The 17361-nt window shown below is 42.4% G+C and overlaps 1 protein-coding gene across 10 annotated transcripts in view; it reads left to right on the top strand.

Moving 5' to 3' along the window:
• SRRM1 (serine and arginine repetitive matrix 1) overlaps window positions 1–11918 on the top strand; it is a 17694-nt gene extending 5776 nt beyond the window's left edge. For 4 of the 10 annotated variants that reach the window (XM_051637995.1, XM_051637993.1, XM_051637992.1 and 1 more), the window contains 14 exons: window positions 209–321; window positions 752–952; window positions 1415–1618; window positions 2154–2258; window positions 3708–3979; window positions 4126–4206; window positions 4554–4640; window positions 5295–5439; window positions 5695–5736; window positions 7571–7675; window positions 8379–8840; window positions 9615–9801; window positions 10506–10700; window positions 10900–11918. In XM_051637995.1, coding sequence (XP_051493955.1) covers window positions 209–321; window positions 752–952; window positions 1415–1618; window positions 2154–2258; window positions 3708–3979; window positions 4126–4206; window positions 4554–4640; window positions 5295–5439; window positions 5695–5736; window positions 7571–7675; window positions 8379–8840; window positions 9615–9801; window positions 10506–10700; window positions 10900–11004 — 2304 coding nt within the window. In that variant the 3' untranslated portion in view covers window positions 11005–11918. The remainder of the gene's footprint in view (window positions 1–208; window positions 322–751; window positions 953–1414; window positions 1619–2153; window positions 2259–3707; window positions 3980–4125; window positions 4207–4553; window positions 4641–5294; window positions 5440–5694; window positions 5737–7570; window positions 7676–8378; window positions 8841–9614; window positions 9802–10505; window positions 10701–10899) is intronic. The other 6 variants (XM_051637985.1, XM_051637988.1, XM_051637989.1 and 3 more) reach the window with 6 other exon arrangements.
• The last annotated feature ends 5443 nt before the right edge of the window (window positions 11919–17361 follow it).

Raw genomic sequence — 17361 nt, 5'->3', positions numbered from 1 at the left:
TGGTTTTAATGGAATTGGGGATGAGTGGTTGTGAGCACTGGGCAGAATTGGTGCCTGCAGAACAATTGGTGTTTCAGTAGACATGTTGTGTTCAGCAGAACTGTTCTGTCTGGGCAGCATATTTTAGTCCTGTTGTTGTTATTCAACATACATATTTGATAAGGTCTTTGTGATCCTCTGAGTTAAGTGCCAATATTTGTTTGCACAGATAGAGCAAGAGAAGCTGGCTTCCATGAAGAAACAAGATGAAGACAAGGAGAAGAGGGATAAGGAAGACAAAGACAACAGAGAAAAAAGAGACAGATCCAGGAGTCCGAGGAGGTAATGAAAATGCCCAGAAAATGTTTCAACAATGCTCTAGAACAGAGGGCAGAACACATGGCAAAGAAAACATAATTGAACTTTGGCAATACTCCCCTTAGCATTTTAGCAGGCTGGCTGGGGTTGCTGCTGTACAGTAATTGCAAGCAAACTGGAGCAACTTCAGCGTGTTGTTTACACTAAGAACTGTTTTTAAAGGTCTGTTTCAGACTTTGCTCTTTCTGATTTGGGGAGTTTGGTTTTGTGTTTGTTTATTTGACATCTTAATTTGCCTGTCAGTTACAAGCAGAAAATACAAATTATCTTTACATATAGTTAAACAGCACCAAGAGTGCCTGATTCAGAGGAGCTTTTAGCTGCCCGACCCCATAGGTTTTGTTACCCTGCACATGGTTTCACTTTGTTATTAAGTGGCACTTCTCCTTCCCAGGCGCAAGTCCAGGTCTCCCTCCCCTCGCAGGAGATCCTCTCCCGTCAGGCGGGAGCGGAAGCGCAGCCACTCGCGCTCCCCGCACCACAGAACCAAGAGCCGCAGCGTCACCCCGGCACCTGAGAAGAAAGAGGCAACTCCTGAGCCAGAACCCTCTGTGAAACCAAAGGAGACTGTTGTTCAAGAGGCAACCTCAAACAGGTACGTGTGAAAACTTGGTCTGTAGAACTAATATTACCTCTTAAAAAATGGAAATTGTCTTAATACCCGTTTGGAGCTTGACTTGGGGGAATGCCTGCTTCTCCCCTGCAGTGGCCAAAGAATTTATTAAATCGTCTTCAGTAAGAATACTTTTTTCTTGTGTAGAATTCTAAAGGCAGAGTGCTTAACTGCTGTTCTCCTTTTATTGCCCTGGTCATCTTTTCCACTTCTGACAATGTCATGTTGTTTGCTAGCAGGGTGACACATAGCCTGTATATTCTTCTCTTGGAGTCGTTGTACCTTCTAATTCTTTGCACAGTTTTTGAGCAGAATGTCTAGCATCTTGTCAGAGGATGGGCAGGTGAATGTTCATAGCAGGGGAATATCTTGGCAGCTTCTAAAATGTTACTCTGGGAACTATGGTTTGTATGTGCTTATAAATTAGGTCTTTGTTTTTAACAGTGATATCCCAAAAGCTCCTAAACCTGAACCTCCTGTACCAGAGACTAAGGAAGCTTCACCAGAACGTAATTCAAAGAAGGAGAGAGAGAAGGAAAAAGAGAAGACTCGTCAGAGATCCCCATCTCGGTCCAAGTCAAGGTCAAGGTCTCGATCACGTTCTCCATCTCATTCTCGACCAAGAAGGCGTCATAGATCATGGTCAAGGTGGGACTTCGTATTTGTCTGGATCGTGAAGGTTGAGAACTGAGTATTTTCTTCTGAAGGTGCCACTTCATGCAATGTTCTCATTTCCAGTAATGAGGTTTTCAGAATTGCTGAGGTCATTTTAGGCCAAACAAAAAAAGATGCTTTCCATGGTTAAGTGTGTTCAGGAGTTGCTGACAGTAACTAACAGTGACTGGACAAGGCATGGGATCCTGCCTGCAGAGACTGGACTTGTTAGATAGTGGGAATCATGTAGCTTTCTTTTAGGAGATAGGTCTGATGCTGAAAATATTGTAAATTACTTTTTTCCTTTTATTGGATTATTTTACTTCTTAGTAGAGAGATGTTGATAAACTATAGCTCTGCTTGTGTCTGAACGAACCACTTTGCATTACAATCTAAATGCTGCTTTGTCATGCACCTGGAGAAAAGCAACTTCACGCTCAGTGTCTTGAGGATCAAGTTCCTCAAATCTAACAATTAGGTAGTTGCTTTTCATTTAAATTTTTGATTGTGACAAGTCTTGCTCTCCTAGAAGGCGACCAAGCCCGAGACGACGGCCATCTCCAAGGAGAAGGAGCCCTCCAAGGAGAATGCCTCCCCCACCCAGACACAGAAGAAGCAGATCCCCTGTCAGGCGGTAAGATTCCCTTTTTTTGAGACAAAATATTAAACTTTGAGAAGGGCACAACAGTTTTGAGGAATGAGTGTTATCAAAATTACCTTTTTCACCTTAGTGTTGGCAGATGTATGACCTGAGTGATGTAAAAACTGCAGGGTAGTGTTTCAGCAGTTTGTTCTGGGGGAAGGTTATAGCTGTGAAATTATTTCTTTTGAGTTGAAGTAGTGATGAGAATTCCACCTTTTTTGAGAAGTGGCAGTTTCAGAACTGGAACTTGAAATGGCTCTGTACAGTTCCCAGCACAGATTGACATGACATCTTTTATGACTTTTTTTGCTTTGAGTATTAAACCATTTTTTTTTTCCTGTGTGGGGAAAAAAATTAACAAGTAACTGGATTTGACTTGTTGGGAGTTTTTTTACTTATAACTTACACTTCTACCACATAAAATGAAAATAAAAATTAAATTTTTACTTGAAACATGTTTCTTCATGTTCTTTCATGTAAAAAAAATAAAACCTTCAAGTCTGCTCCCTGGTCTTAGCGGTTACATTTTTGACAGCATAAGCAATTGTTATAGTAGCAAATCTCTGAGTCTTCATAGGAAGGGGATGGATTCCTGCCCTCTTCATAGGAAGAGAGTTTAAGTGCTGCTTCCTGTGTGCAGCAGTTGCTCTTTCTCAGTTGGAATAGTTCTCCCTTTTTATGACAAGGTGATGACTTCTGTTTTTTTCCAAGTTTGTCAAGATGTTGATTTCACACAGTTACTGGGAAAACTGTGAAAAGTATCAAATATGTGTGTTGCAAGATGTACAAGAGCTCCCTTTCAGCAAATGTTTATCTCACTCAAGGTAGGGTTTCTTTTTTCCAGGTTCTCAGGAATTCTGCAGCCAAAGGTGGATTCTGCAGGTACACAATTGCAACAGAACTTGCCACAAATTTTGCCGCAGAATTCTAGAGGCCCTACCTTTTTAAAATTGCAGAGTAAAGATGAAAGACTAAAACATAAGAATGGATAGATTGGTTCTGACTTACTAAGTTGTCTGAAATTTTTACCTCCTGGTATAAAAAGCTTTTTAGTGTGCTTGCACACTGAACTCCTAAAACAGTCAGTTCTGAAGATCAGTAAATCAGATGTGCTAACACAGAGAGCTCTCTTAACCAGCCAAAAGTTAGAAAGCCCAAACAAAACTAATTCTGCCAGGAGAAAAGCTCAGTTATAGCCCCTAGATTGACAGAAGGCAAGCAAAGGTGACACTAACAATTTTTTGCTCACTGTGTAGTTTAAAAATAACTGTGAAAGATTGGTTGGTATTCTCCTTCAAACCAAGTGTGGAAGGCTGTCCACCATGTTTTGGAAGTGCTGTTGTATGTGGCTATATATATGTGCTTGCAAACAAATGCAGTTCTGTGTTCATGCTCAAACACTTCTTAAGTCAGGTTCTAATTCTAATATTTGATTTACAGGAGAAGAAGGTCATCAGCATCCCTCTCTGGCAGTAGCTCTTCCTCCTCCTCCTCACGTTCCCGATCGCCGCCAAAGAAACCACCCAAAAGAACTGTATCCAGCCCTCCTCGGAAAACTCGTAGGCTCTCTCCGTCTGCCAGCCCCCCAAGGAGGAGGCATAGACCATCCCCACCAGCAAGTCCACCTCCAAAACCACGTAGGTCTCCAACACCCCAGCAGTCCAATCGGGCAAGAAAAAGCCGTGGCTCTGTTTCACCTGGCAGAGCATCAGGTAATCGGAATGAAAAAATTGTCTTTCAGCAGCTTTATTATTTTGTGCTTTTGGTTCCTCCAAGGTGGTGTGTGCAGTTTGTATGAGCAGAAAAGCATGCAGGAATGTAACAAATTGCAACTGAGTTATTTGACTTTGTCTTTTAGCAACCAAACATAAGAGTACTGAAAAAAGAGAATCTCCTTCGCCAGCACCGAAACCAAGGAAAGCAGAACTGTCTGAATCAGGTGAGACTCACTTTTCAACACTGGTTTTGGGTGGGTTTTTAATCAAAGATGCACAACAACAAAATGCACTTGTTAAAGTGCTAATCCCTCTTTCATAGGCTGGCACTGAAAGCAAGAGTTTTCAGGAACAAGATGATCACTCACACTGCCTCAAACATTTCTATCCAAGTTTTCTTGGAAAAAAGCTCAGCCAAAGGATCTTCCAGCCTCAGTCTTATCTTAAGATTTAAAAGAAACCAACAACAAACATGTTTGCTGGTGTACTGTAATATGACTTTGCTTCTGCCTGAATAAGGCAAATTTGTATCCTCAGCTTAAATATTCTGTCCATGTTTGTACCTTTTCAGAAGAAGATAAAGGAGGCAAAATGGCTGCAGCAGATTCAGTTCAACAGAGACGTCAGTACAGGAGGCAAAACCAACAGTCTTCATCTGGTATGGTTGGCATGGATTTCCTAAAGCTGGGTTGCAGTTTATTTTCACAGGGAGTAATTAATGTTAAATTTAAATACTGATGAAAATGATTTGGTCTGTGCTGTTGTAAACTTAATTGTAGATTTGCCACCTATAATGAAGTCACTTTAATTATTACTCATGAAGATTGAAGTATAATTTTTCGAGGTTGTTACATATCTCTTAATTGGTTTATATCTTTAAAATTTGCACTTTTAAACTCTTACCATTACAGATAAATATTGCTTGCTATGGATTAGTTGATCTGTTGCTGCAATGGGTTATTTCCTAATATATTGGACTCTTGCATGCTTGAGAGATTGGTACATTAACCTTGGTCTGGTGTAGGTTTTTGTCCATTTAATGTATCTGTAAGTAATTGCAGCTCACCTTTTTTAATTACCTGGCTGGTGAAATTGTGGACAGTTATGCTGCTGTAACTATTTTTACCCACCTGTGATGGAGTTATTTAATACTTTACTCCAACCCTCATGTTTAGTTGAACGGCCTTTAAGTAGAGGCTGCTTACATTGTGGGAGAGGAGCTTAGTAGTTTAAACTGCAGCATTAGCCCTATCAGTAACTTAATACTGTTGTGAGAATCATTTTCCAGAGAGTGATTCTTCTACGTTTATAGATTCTGGTTCTTCATCTTCATCAGAAGAGGAAAGACCCAAAAGATCCAACGTGAAGAACGGGGAGGTCGGCAGGCGCCGGCACCGTTCGCATTCCCGCAGCCCTTCGCCGTCTCCGCGGAAACGACAGAAGGAGTCCTCCCCTCGGTAATTCCTTCTGAAGTTGAACCTGGCAACTCTTTTCTTAACTCTTTAATTAACGTTTATCTGCCCTGCAATTGTCAGCAAATCCACAACAGAATGAAGTCGTGTCCAGTTTGCCCAGTCTCGTTTCAAGATTGCATTCTTGTTATGCTCATTTGTTAAGAATTACCCTGAACTTCTGATTTGAAGATGTTTTTTTTGCCTCAAATACATGGCAGATAGATTTGTCTTGTTTTGCTTTCCCTCCACTGCTATCAGGATGCAGATGGAAAAGAGGTGGCAATCGCCAGTGATGAAAAGGTTGGTTAGAAATTGATCTGTTAAAAAGGATTTACACATAGAAAATCATTTAGTCAGGCTCTCATTTATTCTGTCATGGATAAGTACTTGCCATCCTTTGGACTTGCACGCTTGAAGTAGTAAGGTGAAGGAAATTCAGACTAATGCATTCCTTAATGTGTTGGATCTGGGACCGTTTCACTGCCAAAAAAAAAAAAAAGAGGAACACACCTCTTCTCACCTTCATTGTTCACTGTGTGTTAATTGACATAAGCATCTGACAGCTAATAACTCGTTATTAGATTCTCACTAATGCCTGAAAACAGCTGAACGCTTGTGCACTTCAGAGCTTTTCTTACTCCACACACAGAGATTTGAATGATTTGTGAGTGTGACTTTGTGTGTTCTTGCTGCCATTGATATTCTGGCTAAAACCCTTCCACAGACTTGCAACAAGGGATGGAGATCTGGGTCACAGATAATTAGAATTTTCAAAAGTCTCATTCATTAGATATTTGGAACTCCAGGTAGTAGACTAATAGCAAACACCTACTTTGTTTTCTTATGTAGGCAGTATTAACACTTCTTTGGGAAATTGTTTGCTCTCTTGATCTCAGAATATAGGAAGGTGCACAGTACTGTGCTTATTTAGTTTATTAATCTGATATAATGACCCTTGTGAGCAATCAGTAATTAAGACCTAAGTAGAAGATAGTTGCAGCACACTTAATGATGGATGAGATTAGGTATGACTACTGCAAGTTTAGATCATTCTAATTATGGATCTTGTCAAACGATTCTGTGTAAAACAGGTTAGAATTCAAATATCTTAATCTGTTTTGTAACATACTAAATTTGCCTGTTGTGTAAATACACTTTTAATTAGGACAGCCACAACATTGGGAGGTTGGTATTTTTTTGGATCATAAAAGAACATTGTCTTTTGGAGCAAGCTCTTGGTAAAAATTGAAACTCATTGCCTTGCAGAATGACAAGCCAGCATATTTGAAATCAAATCTCAGTTTAAGTAGATGAGCTTTGCTTTTTAATTACTCTCATTTTTTCCTTTACCCAGTCACTTTATCTGAATTGCTTTTTTTTATTAAAAAAAAAGGAATGTTTTACTTTACAAAGTGCCCATATTCCTCTCCTTTAACACTCTAGGAAAGCCTGTACTTAAAATTTCCCCTCCCAAAAGTCTGTAGTAAACCTTGCAGAGCAGAAAATGGCTCATTTTGTGAATAATTAGATAGTTTAGCAGCAGCTCTGATTTTTATCTGCATGTCAAGAAACCAGTAATTTTGGGTTTCAGATCCATAGATAAAAGCTGTTTCCAGGAGTAGTTTTCACCCTGTTTAATGTGGTCCAACTCAGACTGCTACTGAGCTTTGGTCTGCCTGGCACAGCTGGGCATTTCCAGTTCCTCCTTTGTGTTGGATCTAACAATCCTGGCTCTGCAGGATGGCAAAGAGGTAGTTTTTGGTTGGATGAGCCTCCTGGTGGATCAGCAAGTTGGTCTTGACTCATTAGATGATCACTAGATTCCATGCAAGGGAAATGGCAGAAATGAGCTTTCAGGAGAAAAAAATGGGAAAGATTTGGGCTTCCTCTTTGAATACAAGATACAAATAGACCAGATTAAGCAAAATGTGGAATTGTCTCATGGCTGCTCCAGTGGGCTCTGAAAATTCCAGTGAAATGTTTCTCACCCTCTTTCGAAAGCCTGTCTTATTTTTTTTCAGTTTCCTCATAGAATTTTGTTTCAAAATGCATGATGATTTAAAGCAGAAGAACAAAATAAGAATGTCGTGGCTCAATTGTAGCTTTTCTCAGAAATCCCTTTTTCTCTCTTCAGCAGGAGGAGGAGAAGCCCCTCGCCCCCCCCAGCCCGGCGGCGGCGCTCCCCCTCGCCCGCCCCTCCTCCCAGGCGGCGGCGCTCCCCTTCCTTGCCCCGTCGAAGGTAGGGAACAAATTCCATGTGCTTTTGTCATGGAATGGCTGCTTCTTGGGCTGTTGATTTCCAGCTGTGGTGTGTAAGAAGAAATGCCACGATGGGGAAACCAGTTCCTTGATTCACAGTTACTGAGGGGAATGTAGACTTGGTGGGATCTACACGGGGACAGGAGTTGGGCTCAATGATCCTGATGGGTCCCTTCCAACTCAGCATATTCTCTGATTCTGTATTCTTTGGTTGCCATATCAAATACTTAATAACACACATTAAGCTGATTTTCATAGGATCACTGACTGGTTTGGGTTGGAAGGACCTTCAAGATCATCTAGATCCAAGCCCCCTGCATGGGCAGGGACACCTCCCACCAGCCCAGGTTGCTCCAAGCCCCATCCAGCCTGCCCTTCAACACTGCCAGGGATGGGGCAGCCACAGCTTCCCTGGGCAACCTGGGCCAGGGTCTCACCACCCTCACACTCAAGAATTTCCTCCTAATGCCCAACCTTGCTACATTGCCTTGTAAGAAGTCCCTCTCCAGCTTTCTTGTAGGCCCCCCTCCGATATCAGGAGGCTGCTTCTTGACAAAGCTTGGTGTTAAGTGAAGTTTTGAAGAATTTTTAGAGAAATTTGTTCCTTTCTTTGGGTGAATTGCAAGACACTTGTAAGTAATTCACATGCTGATGTGGCTCCTGACCTTCTGTTTTCTCTGAAGGTCTCCATCACCACCCCCACGCAGACGCTCGCCCTCTCCGCGGAGATACTCTCCACCGATTCAGAGACGATATTCTCCTTCTCCACCACCTAAAAGAAGAACAGCTTCTCCTCCTCCTCCCCCAAAACGAAGGGCATCACCTTCTCCACAGTCCAAACGCAGAGTCTCCCATTCACCACCCCCAAAACAAAGGAGCTCCCCAGCTGCTAAAAGGCGTTCACCTTCGATATCTTCCAAGCACAGGAAGGGATCTCCGCCTAGTAGGTCCAATCGGGAAACGCGTTCTCCACCGCAAAACAAAAGGCATTCACCTTCACCACGGCCTAGAGCTTCTCATACCTCTGCAAGCCCACCACCACCACGAAGGGGAGCTTCAGCTTCACCCCAGAGAAGACAGTCACCATCTCCAAGCACTAGACCCATCAGGAGGGTGTCAAGAACGCCAGAACCTAAGAAGACAAAGTAAAAAAATCCATCTTTGGTGGTGGTTTTGGGGTGGGGTTTGTTTTGTTTAATGCAGTGGGAATGGTTAGGGGATTGGATTTAAAAGGTTCTTATGTTATGGAATGATAGAATAATTTTGGTTGGAAAAGACCTTTAAGATCACCAAGTCCAGCCATTAACCCAGCACTGCCAAGGCCACCACTAGAGCAGGTCCCTCAGCACCACATCTACAGGGCTTTTAAACACTTCCAGGGATTGTGCCTCAACCACTTCCCTGGGCAGCCTGTCCTAGTGCTTGACAACCCTTTTGGTGAATAAATTGTTCCTCATATCCAATCTAAACATCACCTGGCACAACTTGAGGCCATTTCTTCTTGCTCTGTCATGTGTTACTTGGGAGAAGAGACCGACTCCCCCCCTCACTACAGCCTCCTTTCAGGTAGTTGTTGAGAGCAGTAAGGTCTCTCCTCAGCCTCCTTTTATCCAGACTGAGCAACAGCAGTTCCTTGAGATTTCTGAAGTGCTGGTGGCTCTGTTCAGCTTCCACATTGATTTTTGGAAGTTTCTTAGATTGGAAGCATCTGTTGCAATATAGTGTAACATGGGAAGAAGCATTAAACAGGCTTTTGCATAGGGTTTGAGTGGTCTTCTAATAGCTCAACAAAGCACTGGGGGCTTAGCAGGTGAAAAGAACTTTAGGAGTTTGGTGCTAGCTTTTGCTTACCTGACTTTTCTGTTGATTTTCCTTGTCTTGTCTCTTGTGTCTCTAATTGTGGCTCTTCTGGTTTTAAGGGCTTCCACACCAAGTCCCAGATCTGCGAGACGAGTGTCTTCATCCCGCTCCGCATCGGGGTCCCCTGAGCCAGCAGCCAAAAAACATCAAGGACCTGCCTCTCCTCCTCGCTCTTGTTCCCCCTCTGCTAACTGGTCACCTGCAAAAAAGGCTAAAAGCCCAACTCAGAGCCCATCACCTGCAAGGGTATTTGTTTGCTAATAAAAGCAATACTAGTTTGGGTTTTGCGGCGGGTTGTTTTCATGAAGACTTTGTTGCTCTGAGGTTATTCACATCGGGGGGAGGAGGAAGGAAAAATTCTTAGAATTACTATTTTATAGTTAAAAGTTCCTGTTGAACAATTTGTAACAAATTTTTCAAACTTTATCATCTTTGAGTCTGAAAAAAGGTAGTTTTAGATATAAATTCTGACTTCTGCAAGAAAAGACTTTCCTACTTCATGAGTCTGATGTGCAAAACTCAGGCTCTTCGTAATAGGAGGACAACATTGTTTGGCATCCTTATCAGTTCTCCCAAGGTGTTTCCTGGGGACACTTCCATCCTTTGCCAGAGGAGGGTTTCAGGGAGTCAGACTCCACCTGCAGTGTTGATTTAGATGAAGAGCTTTGCCTGTCATTGCTCTGACCAGCAGCTGGAGCTTGCAGGGTGTTACATTCTGTTTTAAACAGACACAGCACAGCTCTACATTGCAGTATCTGTCTCCTAGGGTTGCTTCTGTCATTTGGTTGGGAATGGGACTTTTCCCCCAGTTCTAAACACAGTGTGGAGTTCACTGAGGCTCAGGTGTTCCTCAGTCCATTCAGATTTCCCAGGATGGTTCTGGGTTTGTTTTACCAACATCTTGAAGCCTTAGGAGTGAGTTGTAATATCTGTTGTGTTGTTGGTTACAGAATTCAGATCAAGAAGGGGGTGGAAAGAAGAAGAAGAAAAAGAAGGATAAGAAGCATAAAAAGGATAAAAAGCACAAGAAGCACAAAAAACATAAGAAGGAGAAGGCAGCAGCAGCTGCAGCAGCTGTTGCTGTGGCTGCACCAGATACCACCTCAGCACAGGAAGAACAGGAAGCAGAGACAGAACCCAAAAAGGTAGGAATTTAATACTTAGGTTTATTTTTTGTGCCAGTGTAAGAAAACAGATGGAGATGAATGCACACAGAACTCCTGGTGGTTTAAACATCAATCTTATTTCAGAAATTATTCATGTCTTGATGCTTTGCAATGTGGGGAGGGCTGCAGCCTGGCTTAGTGTGCAGTGTGTGAAGAAATGCTCTGTCTTTGTTTAAAGGAGACAGAAAGTGAACCAGAAGACAACCTTGATGATCTAGAAAAACACCTGCGAGAGAAGGCACTGAGGTCAATGAGGAAGGCCCAAGTGTCACCCCCATCCTAGGCCGGATCCTTTGATATAATGTACATTTTATTTGGTTTGTACTCAGAGTTCAATTTCAAATTGCTAAATGTGTTTGAGCTTTAGAATATAACATTTGTTGTAATAATTGCTAGGTTGAGGTTCACCATGTACAAAGGGCATGGATTTACATTACAAAAGGTGTCCACAGTGTACTAGTGACATTCTTTCATTGACAAGTCAACATAATTTCATTTAGAGTGAGACTTTTTAGAAGCAGTAGGAATTTGTTTTGAAAGGTTTTAATCATGACGGTCAATTCCCAAGTTCCTTTGAAATTCAACAAAACCTTTAGCATAATTAGCAAGGGTCTCATTTGATTTCTGTTCTACCCACTTACATTATGCTACTAACCTTTGTGGTTTGTAAGCTTGCCCAGGAATAAAACCACTGCAGAATTACCAAGGGAGTACATATATTTTAATGCTTTCTACTGTTGCCTGTATAGTCTCCATTAAAGCAAATCAAAAACAGCAATTTAGAATGGTACATAAATGAAAGCATGTTGTTTACCAGGACACTGTGGGTTTATATTGATGTAACATGTTGATTTGGAACACTGGAATTTCATTTGTATTTTTATGTTCTTTTTTTAAAGGGCAGTTTCCATGATCAGCAGTCCCAGAAAAACAAAACAAAACAAAAAATTCCTTCAGTTCCATCAATTTTGTTTGTGAGATGTTGTTGCCCCATCCATAAATCTTGTCTCGTTACGGTTCTTCTGAATGGTAGAAGCAACTTTCAGAGCTGTGGTCTTTGAAAGTTTGAGGAACCTGAACTTTGGATATTGTCATGTTTTCACTGGTTTTTTGTTTTTGTTTGTTTTTGTTGTGTTTTTTTTTAACTAAAGCTATATAAAGCTTGTGGATTAAACAAAATAAATTTCTAAATTTAAACAGATGTTGGCTATTTTTATATGAACATTTACATTTGCTAATCAGCTTTCTTTTTGTACAGGGTTAATGAATACACAGATAGGCAAAAAGTGTTTGATCCAATGCTGGTTTCTGAAAAACTGGGGCTTTTGTTTTTAACTGTCTTGGGGGGAGGAGAAACAGCCCCTTGATGCTCCTGTTGTGTCTGGATTGGTGTTCTTGCAAAGCAAGAGTGAAATAGTCTACCTGGTCAGCACTTTGTTAGGACAGATAAGCTTAAAACAAACAAATACAATATTTGCTGGTGAAGATTGCTTATCATAGGAAGGAAAAGGTTTCAAGGTCCTGCAAAAAAATTAATGATAGGTTTGTGTTAACTTAGTTACAAGCTTTAGTCACGTCAACACTGGTTTTGAGTGCTCATCTGAGGAATCCTGGTGGCTTGCTGCCTTTTTCATAGTCACATTTCCAACTTGCTGGATTGCTACTGTTGAATTTATTTAAAAATTCAAGCTGTTTCTGAAATCAAACCAATTCTGAAGTCTGAGGTGCCTCTGGAAGGAGGAATGGAACATGCTTTTTGAAACTTTTTGTCCTGCATCTGGAGTAGATGTGATGTGCACAACGAAGTGTAGATATTTGATTAGTCCTTTTACTTGACATCGTGTAGGGCTTTAAAAGAAAGCAGGTATTCTGTAGATACTGGATGGAAGGGGATATCTTTCAAGTAGCTTCTTTCTGCACTTCCTTATATGCTGAATCTTTTGTTTCTTAGCATAAGTATACATTGTATGCTAAAGTGCTTGTAAACTTAGTTCAACAACACCTGAATGTTGAGTATCATCTGTTATTAAATGTGTATAATAAATTCCAAGAACTTTCTGGACAAACACCTTTTTAAAAGTACATCTGAGTGAATCTGGTGCTTGTGAAACTGCAGAACATAACAAGGTATTGTGCTAATCTCTGCCTCCTGCATTTTGATTTTTTCCTGTGGTGTTCCTTGGCAGCACAAATGATCCTGAAATGGAATCTTCCAAGACTGTACGTGTGCAGCCTTCACAAGGAGTTAATGCCTTGGTCTTTATAATCTGAATCTAAATTTCATCTGGGTTTTGTGACCTCTCTGTGCCTTTTCATCTTAGGACTAACAGAAGTTCTTTAAATATATTCCGTACCTGAGTCACTGACTGCTTATCTTGCCTCAGACCTATTTTTCATCTCCTGCCTCTAGAGCTGCAGTCCTTGATAAAGGACTTTGCTGTTGGTTTTGGACAGGCCAGGAAGGAAGGCCAGACCTTCCCAAGCCTGGCAGCTCTTCCCCCACCTTTTTTTTTTCTCCTTTGGAGTTTGTATTGTTACTTGCTCCCTCTTTTTCTTTTTTTTAACATCCATAATTAATGGTTTAGGTTTAAAAAGAGCAATTAAATATGCTCTTTTAAGAAGACTGTAACTTCTAAACCATGCTCAGTTTAATATTTTAATTCCTTCCTACTCAGCCATTGATTCAAATACTGACATTGCATTCAAACACCACTCGGGTGGTCACCAGCCTTGTCTGCTCATGAGCTGTTTCTTGCTGCTCCTAAATGCTGTTGCAAAGGTACTTTGTAGTACAAAATGACTCCCTGGGATGAGTGCCTGGAGCATTTGTGTCTGTACTGTGCAGCTGTCTCCTGCTGAACTGTTGAATTACATCACTGAATTCCTCTCCTGATCTTCTGTAACTGAGACCCCATCATCCAAACCCAAACTTCTCTGATCTCTTCATCACTAAATCTTCCTGGTTAACCTCTCTTTTTCAACCCTTTCATTTGTAGTTGTGCTGCTGCAGCTCAGAAGGGAGCTGTGTTAGGGTGCCTTGTGCAACGTGGGAGAACCTCTGGTGTGAGAATCTTACTTGCACTTTGTATTCTGAATCTGCTCATGCTGTATGTTTGCTTGTTAATCAAGGCTCCCTTCCCGAAACTACAGGTACAGGGGTTTCAACAAGTGACTTGCTGGAATAACTAACAATCCAACAAAAATAAAATAATTCAAGTATAATTGGATTGTATAATTCAAATGAAATGAGTCTGCAGGTGGGAAGGTAAGGATGAAGTGAGTCACTGGCAGGTCAGTATCTGTAGTTCATAATACGGATGTGTTTGTTGTGTCAACAGATGGGACAATAGCAGGTGTGTGCAAGGGTTTGAAGTTTACAGAAACTCAGTGTTGGATTATTAAATCTTTCCACTTGTATGACTTCAGAAATTTGCCTGGGGAGCTCTGTGAGGACCAGCTTCCTGAGCTGCCCCACTCTGAAACTCGTTTATTAATTGCCTTAATGCTCAGGATAAAGACTGTTCTGCTGGAAAACATCTTGTGCTCCCTGAAAGCTGATGTAATCTGAGTGATAAATCCCAGCACTGAGGTGGAGCTCTGCTCAGAGCCCTGACTGTAAAACTGCTCGTAAAAGCTCAACCTTGCTCAGCTCCACCTTGTTGGACACAAATTGATCCAAGCAGGGGCCCAGAGTTAGAGGGCTGGTGAGTGCTGGCTGTGAGGGGAGCTGCTGTTTCTCTTGTTGAGGTTTGGTTCTGACTTGACTCAGTAACATTTCCTTCTAGCAAAGGTGAAGCTTAGAACATCCATCACGCTTAAAATTCTGTGGTCCATTTGTGATCATTTGTGTTGGCTTCCTTGGTTGCTTGGAGACAAGCAGCAGGCAAAGAGGTGGGCAGGTTCTTTCTGTGCCCAGTTCTGTGCATGGATTTGAGCCTTGGTAAGAATGGGATTAAACAACTGCTTTTCACTTGGTGGGGCTGAGAGCAGGAGGGCAGGACTGTGAGGGGGAAAGACCACTTCTGTAGCTGGAGTCTGCCATTTAAATCAAAATTATGTTTAAACATACTTCAAGAAGACTCACCCTTCAACATTATTAAAGTCTAATTTATAGTTACCTCTTGAAAAGCTACTCAGTGTAGAAACTTTCAGAAAAGGACCCCAGAAGCTGAGCACAAAGCCTCATTTTTAAGAACACTGGCGCAAAACTTAAGTCCACGGCCCAAACAACCAAAGATACGGGTGTTTCAGTGGGAGAAAAGTTTTATTAAAATGGCAAAAATAATCTTTAAGTAGGGGTTGCTCTTCACTAAGAGGAAATTTAATTTCTTCATTATGTGAAAAGGCACTAGGGCTCACTCCCTTGCCCTGCTCACTGAAGCAGCCGTTGTTGATCACCACAGATGAAGAGCAGATGCAGTGTGGCAAAGCAGTAAATATATAGAAATAGCTACATAGAAAAGATACCAAACTTCACCAAAACCATTTTAAAATTTGCACGTGTGAAGGAGGAGGTGTGATTTGTCATGCCTTGAACTTGGGAAGAACATTTGTTGCCTAGAGAGGTGGTGGAGGCCCCATCCCTAGAGACATTCAAGGTCAGGCTTGACAATTCTATGATTCCATGATCAAGAAAGTACAAAAAGCAAAATCCCTCAAACTGGTTCAACTCCAGGCAGTGAAGAAGCATCTGGACTGAGCTTATCCACAAACCTACTGAGGGTGCTTGGCAATTGTTCAGTTGTTCAAGAGGCAAATGGCTTTTGAAACCATCAGTCCTTGCAAAGCAACTAAAAAAACCCCAATGTCTGTGTGTTTCTTTTGTTTTCATTACCTTTCACCTAAAGGCCATTTTGCAAAGTAAGTAAAAATTACTGTAGTAAAAAAACCTGGACATGTGTTAACTAGGTGTGGTAACAGCCTAAAAAAGTGTACAGGGTTGGTGGCTCATGTTGACCAAAACCAGCCTTGAATTTAGGGTCAAGAGGCTATAGAAGTGTCAGCTGCACCCTTGAAAGGTTTTACCAGTGACCTCCCTTAAGAAAAATGAAACTACAAATGCAAAACAGGATAAAGCAAATCAATTTAAAAGATGCTTCCTGTCTGCTAATTTAAGCCAGGGTAAAAAAAATAATGATTTAAATTAATTCAAGCTGGCTAATAAGAAACATTGGTTCCACCTCTTGCTTCTGGAGCAAGATGAAGCCAGGAGCACTTGGCCTCCTGCCTGAGCAGAGCCCTGTGTCCTCAGGGCTGATGCTTTGGAAAGGTGGGTGCTGGGTGCTGTTGGGGGTGAGACAGTAGCTGAGATGGACCAGCCCTGTCATGATGGTGATTTTTGATGTCTGGACCAGCAGAGCTGGCTCTGGCCAGCCTATGGTGGAGCCACTTAATTACATTTTATATCTTCTCGTCTGCAAGCAGGTCTGCCTGTACCTCACCAGCCCAGGGGTGAACCAAGAGCTGATGCTTGAAGGAGAAGGATCACAGCCCATTTGTCACAGAGCTAAAAGCACTGCTGGAAAGAAGGTTTTCCTGGGTTTTTTTTGGTGGTTGGTTGGTTGTGTTTTTTTTCCCCCAGTCTTTCATTTAAAAACCAGAGCTGCTATGTGCTTCCTATGGCTCGTGTTTTGCTGAGCCCCAGCAGCAAACAGGAACTGTGGGGAGCCAGCCCCAGTGTCCTTGGGGAGGGGAAAAGCTGTGAAAATTCTTCCTTAGCTGGGAGTGTCAGATTTTATGGTGGGATGTGGTTGACTCTGGGACGGTGAGTCAGTGTTTGATGCCTTAATCTGGCTGGGTGAGACTGGAATTAGAGGGCATGCTGACTCACAGAGACAGCAGCCACATTGTGCCTTATGTGCCCCTTTGTTCAGCCAGTGTTTTGCTTTTGCTTTTGCTGAGGGGGTTTTGCACCCCAAAAAATCAGTGCTGGGGGAAGGAGAGCACTGAGTCCCAGTGTCAGTGTTGGGAGTGCAGCTTCTTGGTGGCTTTGGGGAGGTTTGATCCTGAGCCTTTAGTGCAAGGTGTTTTAATCACAGATTAATGATAGAATCCCAGACTGGTTTGGGTTGGAAGGACCTTCAAGATCATCTAGATCCAAGCCCCTGCATGGGCAGGGACACCTCCCACCAGCCCAGGTTGCTCCAAGCCCCATCCAACCTGCCCTTCAACACTGCCAGGGATGGGGCAGCCACAGCTTCCCTGGGCAACCTGGGCAAGGGTCTCACCGCCCTCACAGCCAAGAATTTTCTCCTCATGTCCAACCTCCATCTCCCCTCTGCCAGTTTTAATCCATTACCCATTATCTTTGGAGTCTGTATCGTGGCAGATTCCTCAAGAATGGTGTTTTTTCTAATCCAGGATCAATTCCTCAGGGTCACACGTTGCTGCAGCCGCTTGTGTGGGATTTGACCCCCAGGCCACGAGCAGGGGAGGGGGAACAGGAACAGGTTTTAACTCCTACATCTGTTTCCCCAGCCCGGGCTCTGCTGCAGGAGCTGGGATCCGGCTGCCTCCTTCCTCCAGCACAAAGGCAGGATGCTGCTGCTGCCCCTCGGGCTGAGCCTGGCTCAGGACATCAATACTGCCTTTGTGAGTGGCAGCAGCTGCACCCGGGGAACAACAGCCGTGGAGGGAGGGA

This window comes from Apus apus, chromosome 21 (assembly GCF_020740795.1).
Source record: "Apus apus isolate bApuApu2 chromosome 21, bApuApu2.pri.cur, whole genome shotgun sequence".
Lineage (NCBI taxonomy): Eukaryota > Metazoa > Chordata > Aves > Apodiformes > Apodidae > Apus > Apus apus.
This window is presented reverse-complemented; position numbering and strand designations above follow the sequence as displayed.